At 36.6% G+C, this 25,075-nt stretch overlaps 2 protein-coding genes and 1 long non-coding RNA gene across 5 annotated transcripts in view; 2 read left to right on the top strand and 1 right to left on the bottom strand.

The window, feature by feature from the left end:
* The window catches only part of rbks (ribokinase), a 34,700-nt gene extending 30,993 nt beyond the window's left edge, over positions 1–3,707 (top strand). For both annotated transcript variants that reach the window (XM_028000874.1, XM_028000875.1), the window contains exon 9: positions 3,210–3,707. In XM_028000874.1, the coding sequence (XP_027856675.1) occupies positions 3,210–3,383 (174 nt within the window). In that variant the 3' untranslated portion in view covers positions 3,384–3,707. The remainder of the gene's footprint in view (positions 1–3,209) is intronic.
* Positions 3,466–5,932, bottom strand: mrpl33 (mitochondrial ribosomal protein L33). The gene is made up of 4 exons (XM_028000876.1): positions 5,781–5,932; positions 5,467–5,485; positions 4,361–4,467; positions 3,466–3,777 (listed from the first exon to the last, which is right to left on the bottom strand). The coding sequence occupies exons 1-4, from the start codon at positions 5,800–5,802 to the stop codon at positions 3,728–3,730; spliced, it is 198 nt and encodes a 65-aa protein (XP_027856677.1). The 5' UTR covers positions 5,803–5,932; the 3' UTR covers positions 3,466–3,727.
* LOC114134337 (uncharacterized) lies at positions 4,382–21,330 on the top strand. 2 transcript variants are annotated; one of them, XR_003593372.1, is made up of 5 exons: positions 4,382–4,486; positions 13,386–13,518; positions 14,192–14,784; positions 18,580–18,639; positions 19,660–21,330. It is a non-coding gene; the product is annotated as an uncharacterized LOC114134337 (long non-coding RNA). The 2 variants fall into 2 exon arrangements; XR_003593371.1 differs by having other exon boundaries at positions 14,082–14,784.
* Positions 21,331–25,075: the final 3,745 nt, after the last annotated feature.

Genomic DNA, 25,075 nt, shown 5'->3' with positions numbered 1-25,075 from the left:
GACAAAGCCAGTTGTTTTAAAAGGGATTCGAAGGCAGATTACTGACACGACAACAGGTGTATTAGACTGAGAGTGAATCATAAAGAGGGCTGAGGTTAAATAAATAACTCTGTCACAACGACAGAGATTAAGACCTTCTTGTTTCTATGGTCACATCACCCAACCTGTCCTTCCCAACATGTTTACAGCAGAGGATTGCTCAAATCCACTCAAGTAGCATCCCAGTATCAGTCATGACACATTTGCCTGGGAGAGGGTCCAGATCCGAACCACGGGGGCCGTCTCCTGCAAAGCCCAGCCTCCAAACACTGGCTGCAGAATGGCCTGGCCCAGCTGAAAGACAGACATAAACACTCCATGGGTTTAAACGTGGAAATCCAACGGGCCTGTGAAATGTTTCTTCTCTGATCTCACTCTTTCCAGCATCCCTGCACTCCACGCAGAGGAGGATGGGGGAGGGGGAGCAGTAATAACGGCCTTTTAAATGTCAAATCAGCACCATTTGTGAATGCTGGGAACACAGAAGCTTGTCAGAACCTTCCTCCTCTCTGACCGGGTCACGATTGGTGGTTTTTACTCTGCCTCCTTGACTTATCCCCAGACAAAAGAGTTACTCTGAAGATGGAGGGGGGATGGGGGGATGAAGACGGAGTGCAGCGAACTCCTCAGAGCTGTGGTGATGAGTAATGGCATGGGCTTGTGAGAACCAGCGTCGGGGGGCCGTTTGCGGTTAAACATGAGCGTGTCCCTACATACCACTGCTCCTTTTCCCATCAGCGAACCCCCCCCTCCCTTACACCAGACAATCCCCTCCAAGGCGTAGACAGCACATTCCATCTTTATCAATAGAGCAAGATGGAAAAAGGAACGATTTATGAGGTAATACCAAAACTGCTGCCTGTTACAGTGAAACCGCATGTTTCTATAAACAGTTAATAAAGCAGCCTTTTTATTTTTTAACTTTAAATTAATTCTTTTTGCAAGTTGTGCTGCCATATTTTTTTTTATAATCTATTATTCTTAAATATTTTAATATAATAGCTTGACCATTTTTAGCAAAGTTATCAGTAAAAAACAATCCATTATTAAACCAAATCAAAACTCATTTTTCAGGTTAATATTTAAAAAGTAGCGCATTAAATGGCAAAGTTCTCAATGATGTTTAGTGCAGAAAAAGCTGACTGAGACATTCTCTCCCCTCCTTTTATTTATTTATTTTTTATAACTGGTTGTAGGTTTATGGAGTTCAAACGAAGTAGATAAATGCCACAGCACCCCCTACTGTTCAAGCCTCTCTGTTTTGTTTTCACGCTGTTAAACTTCAGCTTTTTCCATTTTCTCACATTTGAAAGTAGGAGAGGTCTAAAAACGTTAAGTTGTTTTCTACTGCTGATAAAATGTTTACACCACAGGTTTGTGCAAATGTGATGACTGTTGAACAGACGCTCAAAGGCCATAGAGAGAAAAAAAAATCCTGAAGGCATCCTTTGTGTGATTTTTAATGTAGAAACATTACATTTTTATGGGGGAAGTGGTGTGAAAAAAAAGGATTGTACAAAGTGCAAAAATCAAATTAATGTATTTTCCCATTTAAAATACACAATTAATGATTTTAGATGTGAAAAGCCCACATCACCTCTTAGTAATTTACAGTTACTGTTGTACAATGTGTTACTATATGTAAAGAATTAACCAAACTGAATCATATATTGTTTTATTTTGCAGTTAACAGTAGCATTATTTGATCAACAAACATTGAGCTGTACTGAAGAAGAGTCAACTGTAATCAGTTTTTTTTTTACATTTATGTTGTATAAGATCTGTCTTTATTTGACGGCATTTACGTGCAACACTGGTCAGCAACAATAATCACAAAGATAAAGATTAAAGGATCTAAACTTTACCAATAAAACATCCACAACACCATTACGACACCAGAGGCTGAACGTTTGATACAAACATGGAACTATGCTATCATGTTGTTCAAGTATCCTTTTTCTGATCTGTTATTCTGAAATTTTGAGGAGCCTGTGTGAATTGTAGCCTCTGTTTCCTGTTCTTAGCTGACCAGAGTTGTACCAGAGTTGCAACTGGAACCCATCAGCTTCAATGTTATGCGTTCAGAGATGGTGTTTTGCATCTCCTGGTTGTGAGGCTTGATTATTTGAGTTTTAGTTATTTTCATCTGACGTATGATATCAACAAAGCTTTTTCTTCATGCAACTGCAGCTCAGTCAATATTTTATCTTTTGACACACTTAAGCAAACCTAAATCTTCTTTCTTCCCCATTCTGATGCTCATTTCCAACTTCAGCAAGTTGTCTTTATGAACTCTAGATGACCAAATGCATTGAATTACTGCCATGCAGTTGGGTTGCAATCTGTGATAACTCACAATTAAACAGGAAGTGGCTGCTGAGCATGGCTCTGCTAGTGATTTCTGGATCTGGAGCAGAGTTTCTTCCAATTGAATTTTCGTGAAAAATCTGCAATGGAAAGCATCCAGAAAGCTTCCTGAAAGACACATCTTGTTGTTGAAAAGATGCCTGCTTAGGAGAGCAGAGGAAACATCTACGGAGTTTGCAGAGACTACTGAAATTAGGTTGAGAACCAGCGTATTATTTAAAACTGACAGGAAACTGGGGAACCATTGTTTTGTACCTTTTAAATATTGGAAAAATATTCCAAGAAATCACTGCAGTTCATGAAACTTTTAAGGATTTTTTTGTTAAATAGAAATATGTTGGAACCCTTATTTTCTGTTGCATTTAATAAAATGGCATAATAGAAACCTTTTTGCAGAGAATGGGAGGCAAAAACAAATTATGACTGATCTTTGAGGATATCCCAAACATTATCAGAAGTTGGAGGATAATGTGATATTTACAATTTTGCTAATTGTTTGAATAGACGTTCAGCTACTGCTCTGATTAAATAAAAATCAAATTAAAACTTATTTGAAGGATATTAAAGATAAAACAAACCGAAGCAGTCTTGTTATCTCTTAAAATGCACAATATATTATTTTGGACCTTTTAGCCTTTACCACAATAATAAAAACAAACGGTACATATTAAACCATCACCTCTGATCACCAATAAAATATTTAAGCATCACATATAGCTTGGCTCCACTTCGTTTTGCACCCAGTGAAATAATTCTCACTTCTTTGAGTCAAAATGTTCAGAAGTGTTTTTGTTCCTCTGCAGGGAGCTGGCGACAGCTTCATCGGAGCACTGGCGTTTTACCTGGCTCACCACCCTGACATGCCTCTGGAAGAGATGGCACGCAGAGCCAATCAGGTGGCAGCGGTGAGCGTGCAGGCCGTCGGCACCCAGACATCATTCCCGTTCAAACAGGACCTGCCAGCCAATTTGTTCTGAGACTTTTCTCTAACTGAACCCCGTCTTAATTGACTTAAGCGTCTGAACTCACACTCAAAACAATGAAAATCAAAACAATGTATTTAGTGGACATAATTTATTGAATTAACCCAAACTGACTAAATTTTACACATATTTGAAAATAACAATTTGACATATTTGATACAAAAGGATGCTTGTTGTTGGTCCTTTTTTCTTCATGTTGAACTCCTCCAGATGTCTTGATCAATCCTTGAGATCTTCCATTCCAGCATTAGCTGGAAGACTCCTCTTCCAGCTAATGCTCTGTATAATCCGTGTAAATAAAACTGTCTGTTCATAACATGTCCATATTCTTTGTTGTATTAAATCGATCTGATCTTCCTCTTCTCAAAGAATAAGACGTGCTTTTTAACTGCAGTAAGAAACAGAATGAAACAAGATAAGAGATAAGATCAAGATAAGATCAGAACTGGAAGTAAAAATAACACAATTTCTGAAAATTAAGTTCTTCTGCTGGAATTTTGTGGTTGAAATGGAATCGCACTATAAATCCACCAATCAATGTCCAGAGATTAACTGGTTTGTATTATCTTTGATCAGATGGCCTTTTTTGTATTCCTTAAATCCATCAAATCTAGTAACTCTCACAATTTAAATCAATTAAAAAAATCAACCAACAGTATGTACTATGATGCTCTCTCATCAAATTTATTAAATAAAATCCATAGGTACAACGACAATAATGCAGAAAAATCCAGCACAGACTTAGTGCGACGCATGCTGCATTTAGGACATTAACGTATTTTTTTGCGAGAAAAATTGGGAAAACCACATTCTCTGCATAATCCAATGGTACGGCTGAGGAAGAGGCGAGTATATATATTGGACTTCCTTCAGGTGCTTTTGAAGGAAGAACTCTTCCTCACCTTAGGTATTACACGAGATTGTTTGTGAAGCAAACCAGCAACCTAGTTCCAGGTTAGGCCTCATCTTACCAAACGGGTCATGTTTTCGCAGCACCAGTTTCTCTCTGAGTCGATTCCTCTTCGTGTTAAAGAAGTATCCTGTCCCAGCAGCGCTTACCATCTGCACCAAGATGGTCCTGAGGGAAAAAGAAACAGGTGAATTCATTACCAATGTCTTTGATCACTGCAGATATAACCCATATGTAACTTTGGTCAGAAGTTTACACACTCATCGTAGACATGAAGGACATTCATTTTCATCTTTTATTCATTAACTGAACTGTTCCTTTTTTCAAATTAGTATGCCAAAGGCAACAGCAAAAACAAGATGCGGGTCATAAGTCTGAATTATTTGTGATTTTATTCTAACCTAGTTGAAACTTCCTAAACAGGCTCAACAAAATAAACATAACATATATTTTTATTTGTTTTAATTTGACAAGATCACAAACAAGAGGCTTGATAACCAACAGTTGGTGATCATGATTGACTGAATTTGCTCGTTTTTCTTTCATAGCACACAAAAAAAAAAAATTTCCTTGGCAAACCCAGAACAATGAAAGACTAAATTAATTCAATAATGATTTAATAAGAAAAGTAGCAAGATTTATAGAAGCTGGGAAAGTACCAACTGACAAGTATGGTGGTGGCACAATCAGCATGTGGGGCAGTGCTTCAGGGGTGCTGAAGCACATCAAGAAAAAGAATGGGATGACTTGGAAGAAGGGATGCTTCTAAATGTTTCAACTTCGTCTCAAATCAGCATCTCGAGAGTTAAAACGTGGACAATTGTGTTTTCCACCAGAATAAAGAAACCAAACATCCAATCTGGTGTTGATATTTGGCCAGGCCAGTGTAGCATCAGGAATGATCTGACCTGACGAAAATTGGTGGACTATGTTTAAAAAAAAAAAAGAGTAGAGCTCAGGAAATTATGTCAGATGTTTAGCGATGGCAACAAAAATGTGCGTTCGGAGTGCAGCCTGTGAATGTTAATAACTGCATGCATCATTTTGACCCTTCGTAGATTAGGGAAAAAAAACAATTTACTCGTTACAAAATGGAATTAGTGTCTTTGATGAGTATCTGTCAACATCTCAAAGCTTTAGATATATAAACACAATCGTTTCACTTACTTCGATTTTGCTTTAGCCACTGAAAAAAAGAGCAGAAAATGTTGACTTTAATAACAAGCCTTACGGAAGAAAAACAACGTGTTTATTCTCTTTTTCAGTCTCATTCGGCGTGAATAAATAGTTAGAGCAGCATACATATTTGTACTGCAAGTAAAAGCTACATTTAAAGAATCAGTGGGAATATCCATCAAGCTATTTCTCAGAGATTATGCTAACTTTAACACGTAAATGTAGTGTAAATGTTGCCGTAAACAATAAGTCCGTTTCAGAGCGGAGAATAAAACCAGAAACTCTATAATGTCTTTCATACTCACAGTTCACGCTGGTAAGAAACATTTTTTCGAATTTACTTTACGAAGATAACGTGAACAAATAAGTTAGCATCAACAGGGGTCACATTGAAGTGTTGCACATCCAGTGCAAGAAAGGCACTTCCGGTATCTCTTAAAGGCGCAGTACAGCAGAGCAACATTGAGGGAGTACATGAGCAAGCATGCTCGACTTAAACGGGGATATATTCAGTGAGCTTAATGTTATGTGCGAGAACATGACATTTGTAAAAAGTGTTTTACAAATCCATCACCATTAAGAGAAAACAGATCTAAAAACTAATGGAAATATTTCACCAACTGCTAAGAAGGGGATGAGGAAAAAATAGCTGCAGGAAATCAATTGCATATTTTATAGGACAAGAAAATTTAAGAACTTTAGGGAAACAAACAAAAAAGACACTGGAATGTCCCAGACCTTAAGTAACATCATGTCACTCCAGTGAAAATGAATGGACCTGAAACTAATAATGTCACCATGGAAATCCCCTTGCTTGTGTTGTAACTTAATATTGTAGCCACAGAAACAGTGGTGCAACAAGTGTTTGAACCTGCCCTCAAGGTTGATTGTATGACTTATAAGACCTCTGTGGTAATATTTTAATAAGGTTCACCCATGCATTTTTACTTCTTTGTGAACTCATTGGTCAAGACATCTATAAAAAAACTGCATATTTTAATACATGTTCTTGAAAAGCAATCAGAACATCAGTCTTTATGGAGGGCCATAGTATATACTATTGCTTAGGAAGACATTTTAAGGGAACCAAACAGTATACAAACTATACAGTTTTTATTGCTGTTGTTTTTATTTATTCATTTATTGCTTAAAAGTGTGTTTGAGTAAATTTATTTTCCTATTGTGCTTATTTATTGATTGTTTATGACCATTTTAAGTTCAAGACAGGAGTGGAAAAGTTAAACCATGCATGTGGAGATTAAAAAAAAAACTTCATAAGGAAAGAAAAACATCCATCACAGGAGCTGGACAAAGTGTTCAAAACCGTGAGAAAAATCGCAGCAATTCTAAAACTATTTTTCACAAATTACTTCAATATCTCCATTAAAAAGAAAACCTTTGGCATGTAGTAAAAAGAGAGATTAACTGTATTGTGGAAACCAAGAATTTGGGCTAGTTTCAGAGAACATAAAAGCAGGTAAGCAGATTTCCAGGAACTGAACTAGAAATTACCTTGTACAACATTTCATGTACACTCATTTGTACTTACAGCAACATTGATAAGTGGTTGTACATATTCTTTAAGGCCCATGAAACCAAATGTAGTTTTTGTGATTTTCTTCAATGGTTCGCTAATTCACCCTCCGAGTACGTCATTCAGCTCTTTTTATTTCAAATTGATGTGTTCCTGGAAAGAGAATAATGTCTTTACTTTATTGGAAAAGCATTAATGTTTAAGAACCATTATAAAAATAGGGGTAAGTAAGTCTTTTCAATCACAAAGGGCCCTTCAGCTACAATTCAAGTATTAATTTTATTATGTTCTCAAGATTAAAAAAAAACTAAAAAAAACCTTGCACTAATTGGCTATGTTCTCCAAAGCTCATCCTTATTAAAACGGAAGCTCCAGTGTGTGTGACAGTGTGGTCTCACAAGTATTGAGATTAGATAAAAACAAGAAGCACTAAGTAAACAGGTACAAATGAGACAAAATGCAGCTGTAATAGTGAACCCATGAGGGGGAGAAGGCAGGCATTAAAACGGAAATGAACATGAATGTTATTGGATGGGGCCGAGCGGCACTGTAACCAGGCAGAGAGCAGCTGTCAGGATGTGTGTGGAGGAGACTGCGTCACTAAAGGATAATTCTGAGAAGGAGGCTGAGACCACAAGCTTCGTCTCTCCTTCTCATCCTCCTCTTCCTCTATCAACACCCCACCCACTCTGCACTCTCCACTCCGGACGTTCGGTCCTCTTTCCGTCTCCCACTTCAGCACATGGACGGATGCTCATCACTCTGTCTCACATGCTCTTCCTTTTCATTCATAACCCAGTTATGTCACAGTTTCCCTCTGCTTTATTATTATTATTTTTTAAATAACTCTAATCTAGAAGGGGCACAGCTTGACAACAGGTATTTGGCTATTCAAGCCAGTTCTGGGAAATCAAAGTCTAAGTTTTAATTGATGAATAATTACCAAAAATGAAAAGTTTAATAAATAGCTTTTGGTTTGAAAACTACAAATCTCATTGAAAGTATTCCTCACTTTAAATGAGTCTCAATTTACATCATAAAGCTGTCAGCTAAATGTGTTCACCTTACAGTCCTAGCCTTTTACACACCTGCTGTAGCTGTAAATGCTAACAGCAGGTGAGTAAGTGTGCCAATAAAGTCTTGCCCTGATGTTTATTAATTACCAGTATTAAATCAATGTCCTTTCAAAACAAATATCAAATACTCACATAGAGGATCTGCCTGAGAAAAACAATTCTGAACGGTTTCAACTAAGTGTCGCCGTGAAGCCTCCATCCAAGTCATTGGATATTTGGATTGTTTACCAGCTCTTGCATCAGCCCAAGAGCTGAATTGGAAATGGACAAAAGTGTTGATGATCATGTCAGAAATGTGAAGAAAAAAACTAAGTTTGTATGACTTTTACACAGAAATCGGACAAAAGCAACATCTGAGATGTAATCACTTTTTTTTCAGGAAGGTGATCCAGTTCTGATTTGGGATTCAGACTCTTGCTGATTCCGTTTTCAATTTTCTCTCAGTGTTCATAAGGCCCCAGCTGCATTGGAAACTGTCAGATTCCAGTGGAAGGAGTCATCATGGGCACATAATTAGCCAATCGGAAACTCGAGGCCATGCTGCTCTAGTCAATAAATAAGAAAATCGATTATTCTTTTACCATACATTAAACTAGAGAAAAGGTCAGAATTTAACTACAGTAATGTACTGTAAAAAGTGATTGGTTTAAAACAATGCAATAAAGTTTCGACTAGATGGGAATGATTACTCTAATAGGTCAATTTGTTGCATGATTTGTTGAATTGATCAGGGAAATTAAAAACCTAAAAGGTGTTAATCTTTCTTTCTCTCTTCAGATTTGATGGCACTAGAGCCGTTTGGTCAGAGTTATTGAACAGGAAATAGGATAAAAACTGAAAGCTGGACAAGGACAAACAAACTCTCATATTGCGAACCTTTTCCACTATTACACCACACACCACATTAGCAGTTATCTAATAACCATTTCCTAAAGAAAATCAATCCCTGTTTATTAAAAAACAATTGTAATCCACAGTGTAATGTAATAAGAAGCCAGAGGTTGGGGTTGTAAGGGTACTTTTTTGGAGAAATCTATAAAAAAAAATAAAAAAAAGCATTACCAACCAAAGCCAAACATAACAAGATGAGCTGTAAAAGACATAAATGGATAACATTTAGCTAAAACAAATATAATAATAACTACAAGACAAAACAAACACTTAGGTCCATGTATAAAAACTCAATTGAAACAGCTATATTTTTGCACTAAAATTTTTAAAACTACTAAGAGAAGGTAATGATTCCAAGGTAAGAATGCTCTGGAGATCATTCATCAAAATTCATGCTTAATTAGTCCATCAATACTGAAAATGTTATATGGACAAAATTGGTGTCTTATATGCTTTCTTAATTCAATGTTTCATTTTTTTTGTTTGTTTATTGTTGCTTCTTGAAAAGCAAAGTTTATGTTTTTAAAGGATCAGGTTTTTTAAGGATGATTTGTGTTTTCAAAAGAGTGCTTCATGTCTTCAACTATGTCTGCAGGAGCTTTTGTGACACTTCATTGGGCTGTAATTTATTAATATAAAATGATTTATCAATGACTTTGTTTACTATGTTTGTTTACATCTTAAATATGTTTTACTGTTTATTATTATGCTTTTTTAAAGATTTCCATATAAATTCCATAAAAAATAACATGTAAAATATTAGGGTTAAGCATCAAATTTTGATTTGATGCTAAATCAAAATTTGCCTTTTTGATTCATTGTAGAATCAAAAAGGCATCCAACCCTTTTTCCCCTCATCCAACTTGTTTTCATTCCTAATCTATTGGTGTCATATCCAACTATTTTTATTGTTTATCAAAACTGATTCAACTGATTATTGATTCAAGTTTTATATTATAATGCTTATTATGCACAATTGAAAGTTGTCAAGAATCCAAAACACTTAGCACTTATTTGAGCTTGGCCTATTTTAGATATTTTGATGGCCCTGCTCAGAGCATCACTATGTTGTGGCAACTTACTGCTTCTCAATTCTTCATATCAGGTCACCTGAAATAACCCCAGAATGTTGCTCTGAAGCCCCCATGCCAGCTCGGACTACTTGTGTACCGTCGGGTTTTTGAACTCTTGCTTTGTCCTTACATGAAACACATCTTCTACAGTATTTTACGTCTGAAAGTGTGGGAAACAGTTTCTGAATTAAATGCTGTCTGATTTGATTAAATGCGAGATAATAAGTGTTTACTTAAACTACAGGCTGCTGATTATTAATAATTTCAGCCACACAGTTTCAGAAACACCAACAAGTCCCCCACTTACTGTCAAAACAACTGTTTGCTGTTCTTTTGACCCACCAACCTGATCACAGCAGGTGATATGGTGAGTCATGCATAGACTCTGAGGCACCAACACTTTGCACTGGTTCACAACTCCCTGGCTTGCGTCAGCACAATGTCCTATTAACTATTATATGAAGGATGGAATGAATAACAAGAGCTCATCTCATGGAGCGTTTTTTCATCTTTATTTCCAGATCACATCTGAATCTCACATCTGAATTTGCACTGAAGCAAGAAATCTGTAGCTACAGAAGCATAAAAGCAGAATGCTGTTTGGTGCATGTATGAAGCATCAGGGTGCATCTAATGAGTAATTATGAAAGGAGAGGAACAAAAGCAGTGGGCATTTTTGATAAACTGATCTCAAGACTTGTTGCAATAGCATTAAATAACCATTGTGTTGCAAAAGCTAATCTTTGCCCTATTAAACCTCAAATTAAAAGCATTTGTTGCCTTTAGGGTTTTGCATGTCAAGATACAATAAAATAATTGGATCTTTTGAAAGCTATCTTAATCAGTCTGTGATTATGAACAAAATCCCTTATGGTCACTTGAGTGGACATGGTTTTATAAGCAATTTAATATTTGCATTTGTGTTGATACTGATGGGACACTTGCACGTAAACATTTTCAATGGAATCCAGAGTATCAATCCAAACGCTGCAGTCTCCAGGCAACCACTGCAAACAGTGTCCTTCAACCAACAGGGCCAGAAATGTTGAGCACCTCAGGAGTATTTTGCCAGACCTTCTGTAATATTATAAGTAAAAATATTAATAACACAGAATCATGATAAAAGCTTAACATGATTAGTAAAACATTGAAGTTTTGTTTTTATACTGTGTGTTTCAATAACTCATCTGTCCAATAACATGGATATCATGTGTCACTTTCTGAAATATTGACCATTATTGTGACTATGTTATTTTTAAAAACCATTAAATAGATGTAAAGTCTGCTGCAATAAAGCATATTTTTGTTTTTAGATTGTAACATAGTGGCTTTCTACCAAATCAGCCATTTTGCAGACTGGTTTGAATGTGTGGGTTACAATTACAGGGTTTTAATTGATGAAACTTACAAGTGCAGTACTTGACCTATAGGATGGCTGACATGCTAGTGGTAATGCTAGTGACAGGGCCTATGATTGTCTCTCAGATATTAGGTAGGTATGATTGAGATTGTCTTTAGTTGGTAGAGCTGAGGAGCAGAAATCTGATGAAGAAGAGAACGAATTGCCACCTGACAGAACTCTAGAACAAAAGTAAAACATGATATATCAGGAGATAAAAACTCAACTAATTTAAATGTATGAAAAAACTAATCAAGAATAATAATTCTCACACGAGAAATAGAAAATAATCACTCAATAGAAAATAATCGTGTGAGATTACAAAATCTCACATGATATAATTTTAAGTTATTTAGATCTATTTTCAATCAGTGTGTTAAAAATGTATAAACATGTTTCCACTGAGACACTTTAAAAGTATTAGCAATTTTTAATTGACATTTGTCATCACTGTGTCTGCATAGAACAGGGTGTATTTAATTTATTGCAAGGAAATGCAAAATATTTCTTTCCCATGCCCCCTAAGAAGAAAACCCATAGGAAGAAAAATCCAGTGTGATGTTTCGAAATTTTATGAATTGAGTGAATATATGTAAAATGGTATTCAGTATTTTTTAATTTTTTCCTAATAATGAACATGCTAACGGAGGTCACTCTGAGTTACAGCTCTTGGGTTCATATCCACCGTGGGGTAAATTTTCTGGAAGTTCACCCGTTGGATGATTAGCTAAAATGTGTTCCTTTAGAAAATAAGGGTGCCCCCCACAAGAAGCTGCCCTGGCGGTTGCCCATGTCACCCACATCAGAAACTGCCACTGCTCCAGAGTGGTAAACAGTCAATACTCCTTCTTGTTTAGAAGTTGTTAAGGTTTTTTTTCATACTTATTAAAAAGAGCAAACTTTATGTGAGCAAAATGAAATAAACTTATGTAGATCTATTTTATCTGCTCATCGCTGGAAGTTCAAAGGAGCAGAATATATAGATCCTCTGGGCTAAAGTTCCTTCAATCCAGAGTACTTTAGTTTAAATCACTAATTTTACTAAACACAGGTTTGGTCATTACAACACCACAGTAATACTCCAGTGGAGTAAAGGTTTATAGGTAACAAACCCGTGAGGAGTAGTAGCCTAGACAGCAGTGTCATCCCTGGTAGTCCCCAGATTCAGCACCATCCAGGGTGGTGATGACACGCTGAAGAGCACAATGTTGTACCTGATTTAACTCTTTGGGTAGACTCTTTGCCACGCTGTGACTCACAAGTCTGCAGAAACATGCAGAAAGTGAAATGAGTCACAATCATTTGAGTTCCCTGCTGGGAAATAAATCTCAGGAGACAAATGCTGACTCATCAAGGAATACAAAAAGATTTGCACAGATTAACGAGAGCTGGAGCCTTACCAACAATGATGGCGCATCTGTGTTGCAGGCCCTTATAATACAGAGAACAGTAAGGATAAGGGTAAAACACAGTGAAAAAGAAAATGTATTCCCTCTTAAGACCTCTTGAGGAACTCATAGTAGAAAACAGACCAGATTCTTAACGCCAGTCTGTTCATAAACTGAACCACAGTGAGAAATTGGAAACAGAGAGGTTTTAATCTTGTAAATATAAGTTATGTTGAGTGTCACGTATTTATTGTGTTGTTTCTCTAAACACGATTCAATCATTAAACATCATTATAAATGTTCTCGTTGTGGAATGGGCGTGTTTCAGTCATGACAAAACATGAAACCGTTGCAGTCAGTGGTAAAGCTTCACCTACTTTATGAAAATAAAATTTCATGTCCCCCTGCTTTGACTGGGAAAACAACTTTTACTACTGAAGAAGGGGGCATGATTTATTGCAGAAAGACTCTGGAAGAAAAAGCTATCAGGCTATATCTTACTTCTTAAAACAGAATAAATTGCATAATTTTTCTCTTTTTTTGATGCAGTTTTGTGGTCCATACGCTTGACCCATTGGTGGCGGTAATGCTTCCTATAGTTGTTTACCAACCACCATGACAACGAAGAAGAAGAAAAATAAGGAAGGAGCCATTTTGGATACGGTGCTTCAATATTTAGGAGGTGGGTCTGGCTTTTTGTCCCCCCCAAGTTTATGTGCTGTATAGTTTAAAGCAGATGTCCCAAACCCTGTTCCCACTGTCCCACACCACAAGGCAAGATAATCTCACTGAAGTGCCATGGATTTGTTGAGGTTAGGCCTAATATAGAGAAGAAATATATTTTTCAGACTGTAATATAGATTCTAAATTCAACTATGTGGCTAAAAGATGAACTTTTGTCTATTTTATCTTCTTTTCATCTTAATTTTTATTTTTTAAACCAGAGACATAAAAAAAACACTTTTGATTGTAACTTCTGACCAGTCTCTGGTTATATTACTCTTAATAAAATTTCTTCCATCCCCCAAGTTTTTGTGCACAAATGAGTTATTTTAACAGTTACACAACCCAGTGGAGCGTTTCATATCCAGCTTCTTTTATGAAACGTCACTTGGTATTTATATTGCTTTTTTAGGGAATAGCAGAAGCTCAGAATAATTACACATTTAATGTTGAAAATCCTAATTAAAACAGCAGCTCTCATAATGCTGTTTTTTTAAAATTTCTTTTCTTTGGGACTTTCAGGACACTTTTACACCCACATCTTTGCTTTCATTGGAGTGCTGAACCAAAACACATTCTCTCTGGGGATTCTGTCAGCTTGTCCTCACTTTCTGTCTTCAATTCATTACCAGTGAGGCTGTTCCAGAAAATGCTGCATGATCACATCACACCCTGCCCTTGTCTTGGCTGTCACTGGGGCTTTTGAAGAAACTCATCTGCGTCTGAACATCTTTATTCAGCTGTCCACTATCACTGGGAAAAGCACAAGCAAAATCTCTCTCAGGGTGGATGTTTTTGCTTTAAGGATGACCCAGATTTGACTGTTCGCGTTCTGCCTCGCTGTGAGAAGATCTAATCTCATGTGTACACTATGCTGGAAGTCTCATCTCTCCTTTGTTTTTGTGTAAATCCTGTGAGCAACATTTACATTTGAACATGCTGTATTAATAGTATCCTGTGTGGCATTTAAAAACCAGTACAGCTGATTTATTTATTGCCATCATTTTTTTAGTTGGCATCCTATCCAACGCCTGTTTAAAGTCATCAACAAGAGCTGGTGAAGGCAAAAACAAACAGCAGAAGGGCCTGAATTGTCTCCCCACTTGCGTAAATGGAAGCAGTTGAGTCATTCATGATGTCACACACCGATGTGCATCTGATTGCTATGGTTACACCAATCTCTGGATAATGAAGTTCTCATATTGGATTTCCACAACACTAGCAGGTCTGTTGAGATAGGCTTACTGTCTGTCTAAGATGATAATTTAAAGAGTTTACTGTAACAGAAACACAATGCTTAAGAGTTGACCTAGTGTTTGTCAGATTTCAGCTGATGTTAGCAGCTTTGAAATAGTGTTCATAACATGATGAGTTTCATTAGTTTTTAAGATTAAGTCTCACAAATGGTCGAAAAATATATTTTGACTAAAAACTTCAGTTCTGCCTTGTGAGGACTTCAGTCTGCATGCTTAAAATGAAAAAGAGGAGATTTTTTTTCTGGGTTAGGAGGAAGGTTATTGGTATTTCTTAAAGGAATCAACATTAAAATTTCAGTAGAGATAAAAGAAAACCAAACATGTAACACTAATAAATTATCTCCTCATTGCTTATGAGCTATATGAACAGGAAGTGACAGACCTGATCTGCAGGTCTTTAAGACAAACATACTTTTCTATATGATTAAAATGTAAACATTACAAACAACCTGACTCTCCGTTGTCAAGAAGAAAATAATTTTAATGGTCCAATCTGAACTTTACCAATGTTTCTTAAATAAACTTTTGTGGCAGTAATGGCCTTTATGCACAGTAATCAGACAGAAAATGGATGGAGATAATGGTGTAAAACATGTAATAAAGGTAATAAATCAAATCTTGATTGACTGAGCAAATGACTATCTCTACGTCACACTGCCATAAATGTTATTACCTATTGATCCCCCTCATGAAATAAGCTAAACCTCTTCACTGAGTGCAGTCTGACTTTTCTAATAGACTAGGTTTTCTGTCAGCTTGATTTTCTCTGTGTATTTGAAGATAGCCCAGGCTTTTGGGTGAGGAGTTCTGAGGAGGTACTGGTCAACCAATCAGAAATTAAGAGTCCAATAACCATGGCAGCAAGCCATGGTGGAATAAATATCTGAAGGACAAAACATATGCAGATGTAAAATATTAATAATGGAAAAAATGGTAAAACAACAGCTCAGAAGTTGGGAAAACAATTCATAATTTTGGGAAACCAGTAAATCAATTTGAGAAAGCTGCTCTAACGGTGTGAGGAGTAAAACAACCAGTTTGAGGTCTTTATTTGGCCTCTAACTTTCCCAGATTCTGGGCAAAAACAGCCAATGGAAGAAGCGCCATAATTCCCAGTTTGCAGAATTTGAAGTAAGTGTTGCTGACATCTTAGTGCTAAATAACACAGCACACCTTAAGAGGTCTATGTGCCTCAGATCCTCAGAGTCTGGATTGTACTTTAGACACCACGGGGTAAATCACACCTTCAATTGGCTGATCATATTTCTCAATTCTGTCTTACAAAAATATTTCATATTCTTCATGGATTTGTTTAATGACCTTGGGATGATTTTGTATCACTTTTACATTACATGTTGATTTCTGTCAAATAAACTTATCTACATTGACCCTCTTTGATCATTGAATGAATAAAAACAAACCATATGGTACAGAAATGGAAAGAAAAGCTGCACGAGACTGTGGATATGGCTGTGAAATGATTTGTAAAATGTAAAGAAGGTTAAAAGGTGTTACCATACATTAATCCAGTTCTATATTTAGCCTAGATCTGCCTGATGAGTCCATAATCGGCTGCTGCCTTACAGAGTGATGACCACCGTGTTTTCAAGAGTAATGTTATAAAACAGGCATCCAGTGTGTCCTCCTCCCATCTGTTCTCGCTCCTCGGTCTCTATTTCTCCATGTTCCATGACGCAAAGCAAGAGTGGGAGTGGACAAACCTTCTGCTCCCCGAGAGGACTGAGTGGGCTGCCGCCATCCGCTTCGTACGCAGCGGCGATGCAGCCAGAGATGGAGGTTTATGGCAAAGAGGAGAGTGAGGGAGGAGGGACGTAGAGAGGAGGGGGGGAAGCTTTTGAACAAAAGTGAGTGAAAGCCTAAGAGAAAGACATGGTGGAGACAGAGAGACAAATAATGGGACTGAATGGGGAGGCAGGAGAGGAGAGAGAGTGAATGATAGCTCAGACTGAAGGATGTTTTTAAAGGGTTGGAAGGATGGTATGAGGGAGACATGGATGGGTGAAGAAGGAGCCTGTTAATGAGGAGATTAGGACATGAAGCAAGAGGAGAAGACCGGTCTTAAAAAAACAAGCCAGAATCAATATTATAGGGCCTGAAGTAACACACAGCATTAATATAGCAAATTAGTAAGACATCAGAACCATAAAGCCAAGAACATAAGAGCTTCTCTTAAACTTCTTTTTTATGTCTGTTACCTTTTGATAGGTATAGAATCAACTTAATACTTTTATTGTGACTAATTACTGATACCAAATAAACCAGTCATTAATTAATTTTCCATACCTTGATTTGTGAAATGAACAAGTCACCCTTTAAGAAACCTCCCCCAGCCCCAAAATTAAAATAAACTGGCTTGCTTAAATAAATATAAAGAAAGTAATAAGTGGTTAATGAAAAGAAGTGATACAACTATGGCTAATCCTGCTGCCAAAAGAACGGTTCTTTGTACGTTTGTGTTAGTTTAACTTTTAATTGTGTTCAACTGTGTATATTTCAATGTAAAAGTTAATTGCAGCACAAGCAGCACACACATAAGAGGAATCATTTGTAGATCAAATTATGTGACAGTTTTCACAGAAATATCTATTTTTATATTATTTTAACATTATCTAAAGTTTGGTTTATGGTTACATTAAAAAATATCTCATCAAGTGTAAATGTTAAAGAATTGTATGATTCTGATGTCATTAAGTATTCCTTTATAGTATAAAAATAGATACATTTATTGTTTTAGGCTGTGGGACATTCCCTAATCCAGACTCATTTTTGTTGGTGGCCCATACTTAATGACCATCCTACCCTTCAAAGGTTATTTTAAATTCATGCATAAAACTCAGTTCTTTCACAAGTTTTTAGTTTCAGTTTCAGGTTATATGTTAAGCAATGTAGTTAACGACAGTAGCCATTACAAACGCACACAAGGTTTTAACAGATTTGAACTGAACCAGGATGTTTGCTTTGGAGGAAAGGGCCCTTAGCTTCTGCTTTTTAACGCTTAAGTCACGATATAAGGAGAAGACAAGAGATAACTGTCACACTAGATCTCAAAAAGTATTTACCAGATATGCCTTCAATTTCTCTCATCAGTCTTCTGTACCAGTTTCTGTCTTGTCTGTCTTGTCTTTTTTATCAGCTTTATATAGAAAAAAGCAGTTATAGTAATGTCTCCGATGTCCTACATTGTCTCTAATTATGTCTGGCTTTCTTTAGCTGTTTTTTTTGTGCCTTTGTCTTGAATAACATTTTTACACAATGAGATTGTTTTAATCTTTTATAACCTCTCTGCAAAGTATGGCCTTAGCTAAATGATCCAAATGATCAAGTGTTACGAAAATCTTAGACAGCAGTTAGATTAACTATACTTGAGAGACAGGTGAACACAAAAAGACTGAATGCGCAACTAAAAAATGATTCACCAAAGAATTAGTCGGATGAATTGTACACATGTAACCCGATTGTAATAGCTTTTTATTTTTAAATGTTCTAATGTTTGTTTTCAGTTGAATTACACAGGATATGTCACATTTAAGTTGGACAAACTGGGTGTGTATATTTTGTGTTCCTGCTATAATTACCTTGGCCATTCTTCTTGAGCAATTTGTCTGAAGGGTTTTTTTTTTTTTTGTCTATTCTTGTGTTTTGTATTCTTAGCAGCTTGGTGTTTGTTTATGCTTTGTTCAGTCAATGCTACTAATGATCCCAGTATTCCCCTGTATTTACCTGGTTTTATTCATTCCCAACAGTCATCCTCTTTCAGTTGCTGTAACCACTCACCCGTTTCAACTCCAGCAAACACTTTCCCAGTAGGTATCCTGGTGTGCTTTTGCCCATTTTAGCTTCAGCTGATTTCTCACTGGGTTGCCTCCAGTATTATTCACAAAATTTTTGATTTCATTTGGATTATCTAACTATCTTTAAATGGCAGTGACTGCCTGCAATTGGGTTCTGCAACATCACAAAACATGCCATGGCTATTGATTCTCATGTAATTTACTTAGTTTATGACTTGATTTGTTGTGGTGCATTAAGCGAATTAACTCATAAAACCCTTTTTCCTCAATGCAATGAAAACATTCAGTTATGCTGATCCAATTTAATTGCGTCTGGACAATGATCCGAGACACCCTGCAAATCCCTCTCAGACTGGCCAAAAAAAAAAGAAAGGGCAGGATTTCGAAGTGGCCTAGTTAAAGTCTGGCTTTAAATTCCATTGAGATTAAGTGGTGTAACATTAAGCAGGCTGTTCATGTTAAAAACTCCCCTGTACAGATTTTCTAAAACAGTTCTGCAAAGAAAGTGAAAGGGCTTGATGGCAGCCCTATCAAATGTTGCACGGCTGGTTGTTAGATTTAGGAGACAATTACTTTTTTCACACATGGCAAAGTTGGTTTAGATAGTTTTTTCTTTAATAAATACAATATGTACTTGAAAATTGTATATATGTATTTTATTTATTCAAGTTAACTTTGTCTGAAATTAAAATTTGTTTAAAAATTTTAATCTTTTAAATCTTAAATGGGATTTCAGTGAAAGACAAACTGTGGAAAAATGTAAATGGGAAATGGGTTATAGTGCTACAAACTCATTTTATTTTAAGATTGCTCCTACTTGTAGTTTTGTGTTTTTCACTAATCTAGCTCTTCCCAGTTAAGAATAAATGGTCCTCGCGTTGACCTCTGTCTATTTTCTGATCCCCCCCCCCAGTCCTCCTGCCTTCTGCTGCTTATCTTTAGTAACCAAACCCCCTCGTGGTCCATTGATGGCTATTTTACAATTTGGCTAAAAGCAGCTCTGATGTAACAAGCGACACCTTCTGTTTCCAGGCAACCTCAGCAATTATGCTACTGCCAGAAGAGAGGGAAAGGGAGGAAGTAGCACCCCTAGGCCCCCCGCCTTTGTTCATCTTGGCTGGCCCCGGCTCCATCCGTCATCTAAGCCCAGTGCTTCCATGCAAGGCCAGTGACGAGGGCCATAGCAGCATGCTGCTCTTCCTGCCGCTCTCATTAAATCGTCTCTGTTTCCTGTACTGCAGTGGTCTGGTGAGGACGTCTATGAGAACTCGACTGGCTGTACAGAAACTCTCTGCTGCCCTCTTTTGTTCAGTAATGCTCAGAATGACTTCCACAATCTGTTAGCCTGTAAATTACTAAAATGGGTATTAAAAAAAACTTAAGAACACTGATTAGAAAGTGCTTCACACAATGATGTAAATTATAATCAAGGATTAGAAGTGAAAGTGATTTTAGCATTTGAAGTGGATTTTATTTCCTTCTCAAAAGTAAGTTTTGTTCCTGTGCTAGATTTATGCTCTTTGGCATAAATCTGATAGACATACCTCCCAAAGCTGTCATTTTCTACTATTTTCTGTTTCGAAATATCAAACAAAAGAGTCTGTAGCAAATGTTTGGGCATTTTGCATTAGTGGAGTTTCTTGCACAATTGTCAGCCTGCATGAGTTCCCTCTTCCGCAAAAGAAAATGTGACAGGAAATTTCACTAGGTGCAACTATTAAGACAAATATGTTAGGCTTTTGATATGCCAGTAATATATGCTGTAAATGAGATGCATCAGTTGGTGGTAAGAAACATCATTTCAACCAATATCATGTGGGGGGAAAAAAACAATATTGAGGTTTAAAAGATTACTCACAAGTCACAAATATTAAACTCTTGATGACTAGTAATATCAACAAGCATATTACTTTAAAGTAATATGCTTGTTTATATTTGAGAAAGCTAAACACAAAGTAGTAGAATATCGGAGTACAGGGGACCCATTTTTCATGCAGTGATGTGAGGCTCTAATGGAAACCAAACCTCGGAAGTGTTGTCAAGTCATCATGAATTGGTACCTGGCAAATAAATGGGCACGTTCAATGATTTCATACAATCAGGCTGTATTTTCACAATAATTTCACCTTTGGAGTGTGTTACCCTTAAACTCCCATCAAATTGTTTCAGCAGGAAAGAACATACCTGGAATAGTACTCACTTTAGAACAAAAATGTTTTCAAAGATAAACATATTGTGGCTAATACAAATAATTACACATTTGCATTGCAATTTTAAAACCTGAAGATACACCTTTAAGGAGAGTCATGGCATATAAAAAGTTTGTTTAATTTTATCCATGTTCTCTGTGAGAAGGGAGGACTGTCTCATTGTTTGTCATGTGGTGTCATTTGATAAAGATAATCACGGCTTAAGGAACAAGACTGACCTGTGGTCAAGGCAGCTATTTTTGGTGGCAGTGTCAGCATCAGCTGTTTAACCTAAAACTTAGATCTGTAGTCTCTGTTTTTCTCAGCAGTCATCACAATTCTAAATGACATAATGCTTAAATTGGTAACTTCACCCTTCGTTTGATACCGCTGCACATTTTAGTCACACTTGGATCCCTCTTTACTGCAACAAGAAGAGAAGTGTAAAAAAAGAAAACCATGTAGGTTTTTTCCCCCAACAAGACTTATGACATTTCTTAGAGGTCAAACTTCTTAAAAGTAGGGTTCTAAAAAAGCAATGTGTGCCATTTGTTTTTGAAAAGTATAAATATGAACATTTACATGTAGTTCTTCCATGAATTAGGAAAATCCATTCCTCAACCAGTTATCAAAAGTCAATAAATGTTCTTTTTAAGCTTCAGAAAACCAGAAAGCTTTTAGTTTTAGTTTATTACTTGCTCAATGTAAGACTTAAGTATTTCAGGAAAATATTTAAAACAGTTAAATTCATTAGTGCCAAATCACAATGAAATTACATCCTGGGGGTCGTTTTAATACAAAGACTGGAAACAAAACTTTAGTAAATTTTTCTTCATTCTAGTCATTCTTCATATAATAATGTACTGCCATGGCTCAAGTGCAGTATTGTGTAAACAAAATCTGTGAAGCAATATAAAAGAGACAGAGACTGAGACACGTATTGCGTAAGCAGGCAGGTACTTTGTGATTTTAAAAAAAGACTGAAGAGAAAATAGTGGCCTGGAAGACTAAAAGTAGCCTCTCCACCACAGATGGCCCCCACGCTTTCCGCCAGTGGGTCAGTGGGTGAGCAAAGAATGGAGGCGAGAGGAGAGGAGAGGCTGTGGCTGTGTGCCGCCATCCAAGGGAGAGCGTGGGCGAAGTGGGCAGCAGGAAAAGAGAAACACAAGGACTTCTAAGGCCAAGTGGGCCGAGGTATACTGTGAACAGTGCTAAAAAGAGACATGATGACGCGCAGAGGTCAGTCGGACGGTTCGTCATGAGCTATTTCAGCAATGAAGGAAGGAAAAATGTTGACATCACAGTGCTCACATCACTTTTTCACCCACATTCTTTCTGATTATGCAATTGTTAAAGCTGATAAATTTGATTTGTGAAGAAGAATCAAGTGTACATACAGTTAGTTTCAGCAGAAGCTCTCTCTGCTACTCTGTCTAGAATAGGAATGAGGTGAAAGACACAAATATTACGACAATTGTATCCTCTATTTTTTATTTATTTTTTTAATAACATGTTCTCTCCGGTAGTGTTGCACTCAGAACTGCTGTCAGAGTGTCCAAGTGAGGCTTTCTATGTGTGTTCTCTATGTAAAAAGAACAAAGAATGTAAAATTATTGACAGGATGTTTTTCATGGTCCTGTCCAAGGAGACATAGTCAAACACAAAGAGATAAAGTGACATTTAATAGGAAATTATTTTTGCACAACTAAATATCTTAGAGTTATAAGAATATGTATTTTTATTTTTGTATCTCACTGAAATAAACAAATACCCTTACACAATTACGATAAAGCAGGAATAGCCTGCCAAGTCCGAAGGAAATATGTAGTACCAGCCAAAGGCCACCAGAGGGAGAACGGTTGTGGTTGTGTTTACTGCCACAATACAATAAAATACGTACACAAAGACTGTAGAAAGTTTTTTTTCCCTTTTACTTCTAGCCATTTTAGAGATTTGTATTGACTTTATTTTAGTTACTGTAATCATGCCTAATTTTGACTCTTACCTGACCTGTTAATGGGGTTTCTGTTGTACCTGATGATGAGAAGCAGATTTAAAGTGTTTCAGTCATTTGATCTTGGAAATAGACTTGATTTTCTTGTAAATCAATTGGTTTCCTCCCTAACTTAATAAAACAAGTCAAATGACCCCATTTTGTTAACTTCTTTGTTTAAAAGCTCAAAATTAAATTCTTGCATTGCTGCCCTGCTAGATTGAATCTCCACTGCTTTTGAATCTGAAACTGTTACAAATGTGACTTCCTCTGAACTAGTCATCCAAATCTGCTTTGTAAGTTTACGATAGTAGCATTAGATGAGCCGAAGTAAACCCATTCCTTATGCTTAAGATAGATCAAGCCCTAACAGCATTCCTGTCTTAACTGCTGTCTTAAAGGACCTTGTTACTGATGAATCCTATTGTGAGATTAGTGACAGCAACAGAAGGGTACGTATAAGGAGATTTACAGCAGGAAGAAAAAAAATGCCAAAATGTGTCTCAAATCAAGAATGGACCCTAATGATGGAAAAATTCAGGTTTGGAACTGAATGGGTGGAAACAAAGCATCTCAACTTCGTCCTACGAGACATCCTCCATGTTTAATTGTGCAGGAGGACTAATTCTTCAGGAAGTTAATAAGCTCAAACACACCCTGAATGCTACCAGAGCAGAGCGTGTCTTGAAGATTCATCCTTTCCAAGAATTAGTCTTCTTAACACCTCTCACACCCTAACATGAATAACTCACACTTACTCTGTTCTTCTTTACCTTGTTAATGTGAACTTTGTCCCTTTTAACTGATTTAGCTCTTAATGCTCAACAAAGGATTTGAACTTACTTCAAGTTACCTGCTGTAAATTGTTAAGTGCTGCTAGATTTAACATGCAAAAAAGCACATAAACTTTTCCGAACTCTGACCTGATTTCAAACCAAAGTTGGCATGTATGAAAATTATGGTGGTTATTAAATTGAAAAAAATAAAAATAAAAATATATAAATAAATAAATAAGTTGTGTAGCTCAGCTAGAAGGGCAAAAATATAAAGACATTTTAGATTATATGTATAATATATTTTTGTGAAAATGGTCTCAATATGGTATGCTACTTTCAGTAGGAGGTTAGTTAAATAATCAAGTGTTGTTTAGCAAAACTGACAAAATGAAATGGTGATTTGTTCCTGATGTCAGTTTACACCTACAAATGAAGTCACACACAAGGAGATGTTAACTACTGCTCACAATACAAAGTATTGAGAATGTAATTATTTTAATTTTACATTCTCTATTTTACATTCTATGTAGCACTGCTGTAACATGATTCAAACGATCACAGGTACTAAAAAGTAGTGAATATCTGCAATTTTGATAATGTTTTATATGTGCAGAGGATAAATTAGATGCTGAACTTTGGGATGTTTGTGACGTGTGATTTTCTTACTTTTACTTGGTGTTTACCCTGTATTTGGAGGATCTGAGGCCAGACTTTCAAACCTGAGAACATCAACTGTCAAGCATGGTATTGGAAGCATCATGCTGAGAGACTGGTTTTCTGTTAGTTACACTGATGCAATGCACAAAGCGAATGGGATGAAAATGAAAATTATCAACCTTACCTTAAATCAACAGCTATGTAACATAGACTTGGTCACGATGTAGTGTTGCAAAAGGAAAATGTTGAAAAAGCTGGCTTTCAAAAAGGTTATTCAGGCTACCCCTCAAATCTTGGAATGCCTTTTCCAAAGGTTCAGACTCAAGTGTTTTAAAAGTTGAGTTGAGAACCATTTGCAATCATTTCTTGACTGTAAATGCACTCAAAAAATGATAAACACTCAACCAGAGTAATTCCAGCTTTTTGGGTGGCTTCAAAAAACATGTGCGATGCAAAGGAGACCTGATCTAACAAGTATGTACACATTTGAGCCTGTGAAGAGCCTGCTGATACAGAGTCTGACAACATCCTTTAAACATACCTCAGAACTTGAAAACACACAGACCTTTCTTGCCAAAGAGACAGGGATGCGAAGAGGAGGCTCTTCTCATTGTGAGGCTCTTTGTAGGCTTGAGAAAATCCTGATTAAATTCTGATTTCATCACCAATTCTTATATTATGAAAGTCAATAATGGATGTTGTATCATCATTTGAGTCACAAAAAAGAAGTGTACAAATAAGACATTAGTTGCCCCAAATTCCTATGACATTCATCCCAATGATGAGGGAACGTATCTTCGCACTGAAAATGTATGTATGCCTTACTTGAATAA

This window comes from Xiphophorus couchianus, chromosome 19, assembly GCF_001444195.1.
Source record: "Xiphophorus couchianus chromosome 19, X_couchianus-1.0, whole genome shotgun sequence".
In the NCBI taxonomy this organism is placed as follows: Eukaryota; Metazoa; Chordata; class Actinopteri; order Cyprinodontiformes; family Poeciliidae; genus Xiphophorus; species Xiphophorus couchianus.
Note: the sequence above shows the minus strand (reverse complement) of the source record. Positions and strands in the feature narration are given on the sequence as shown.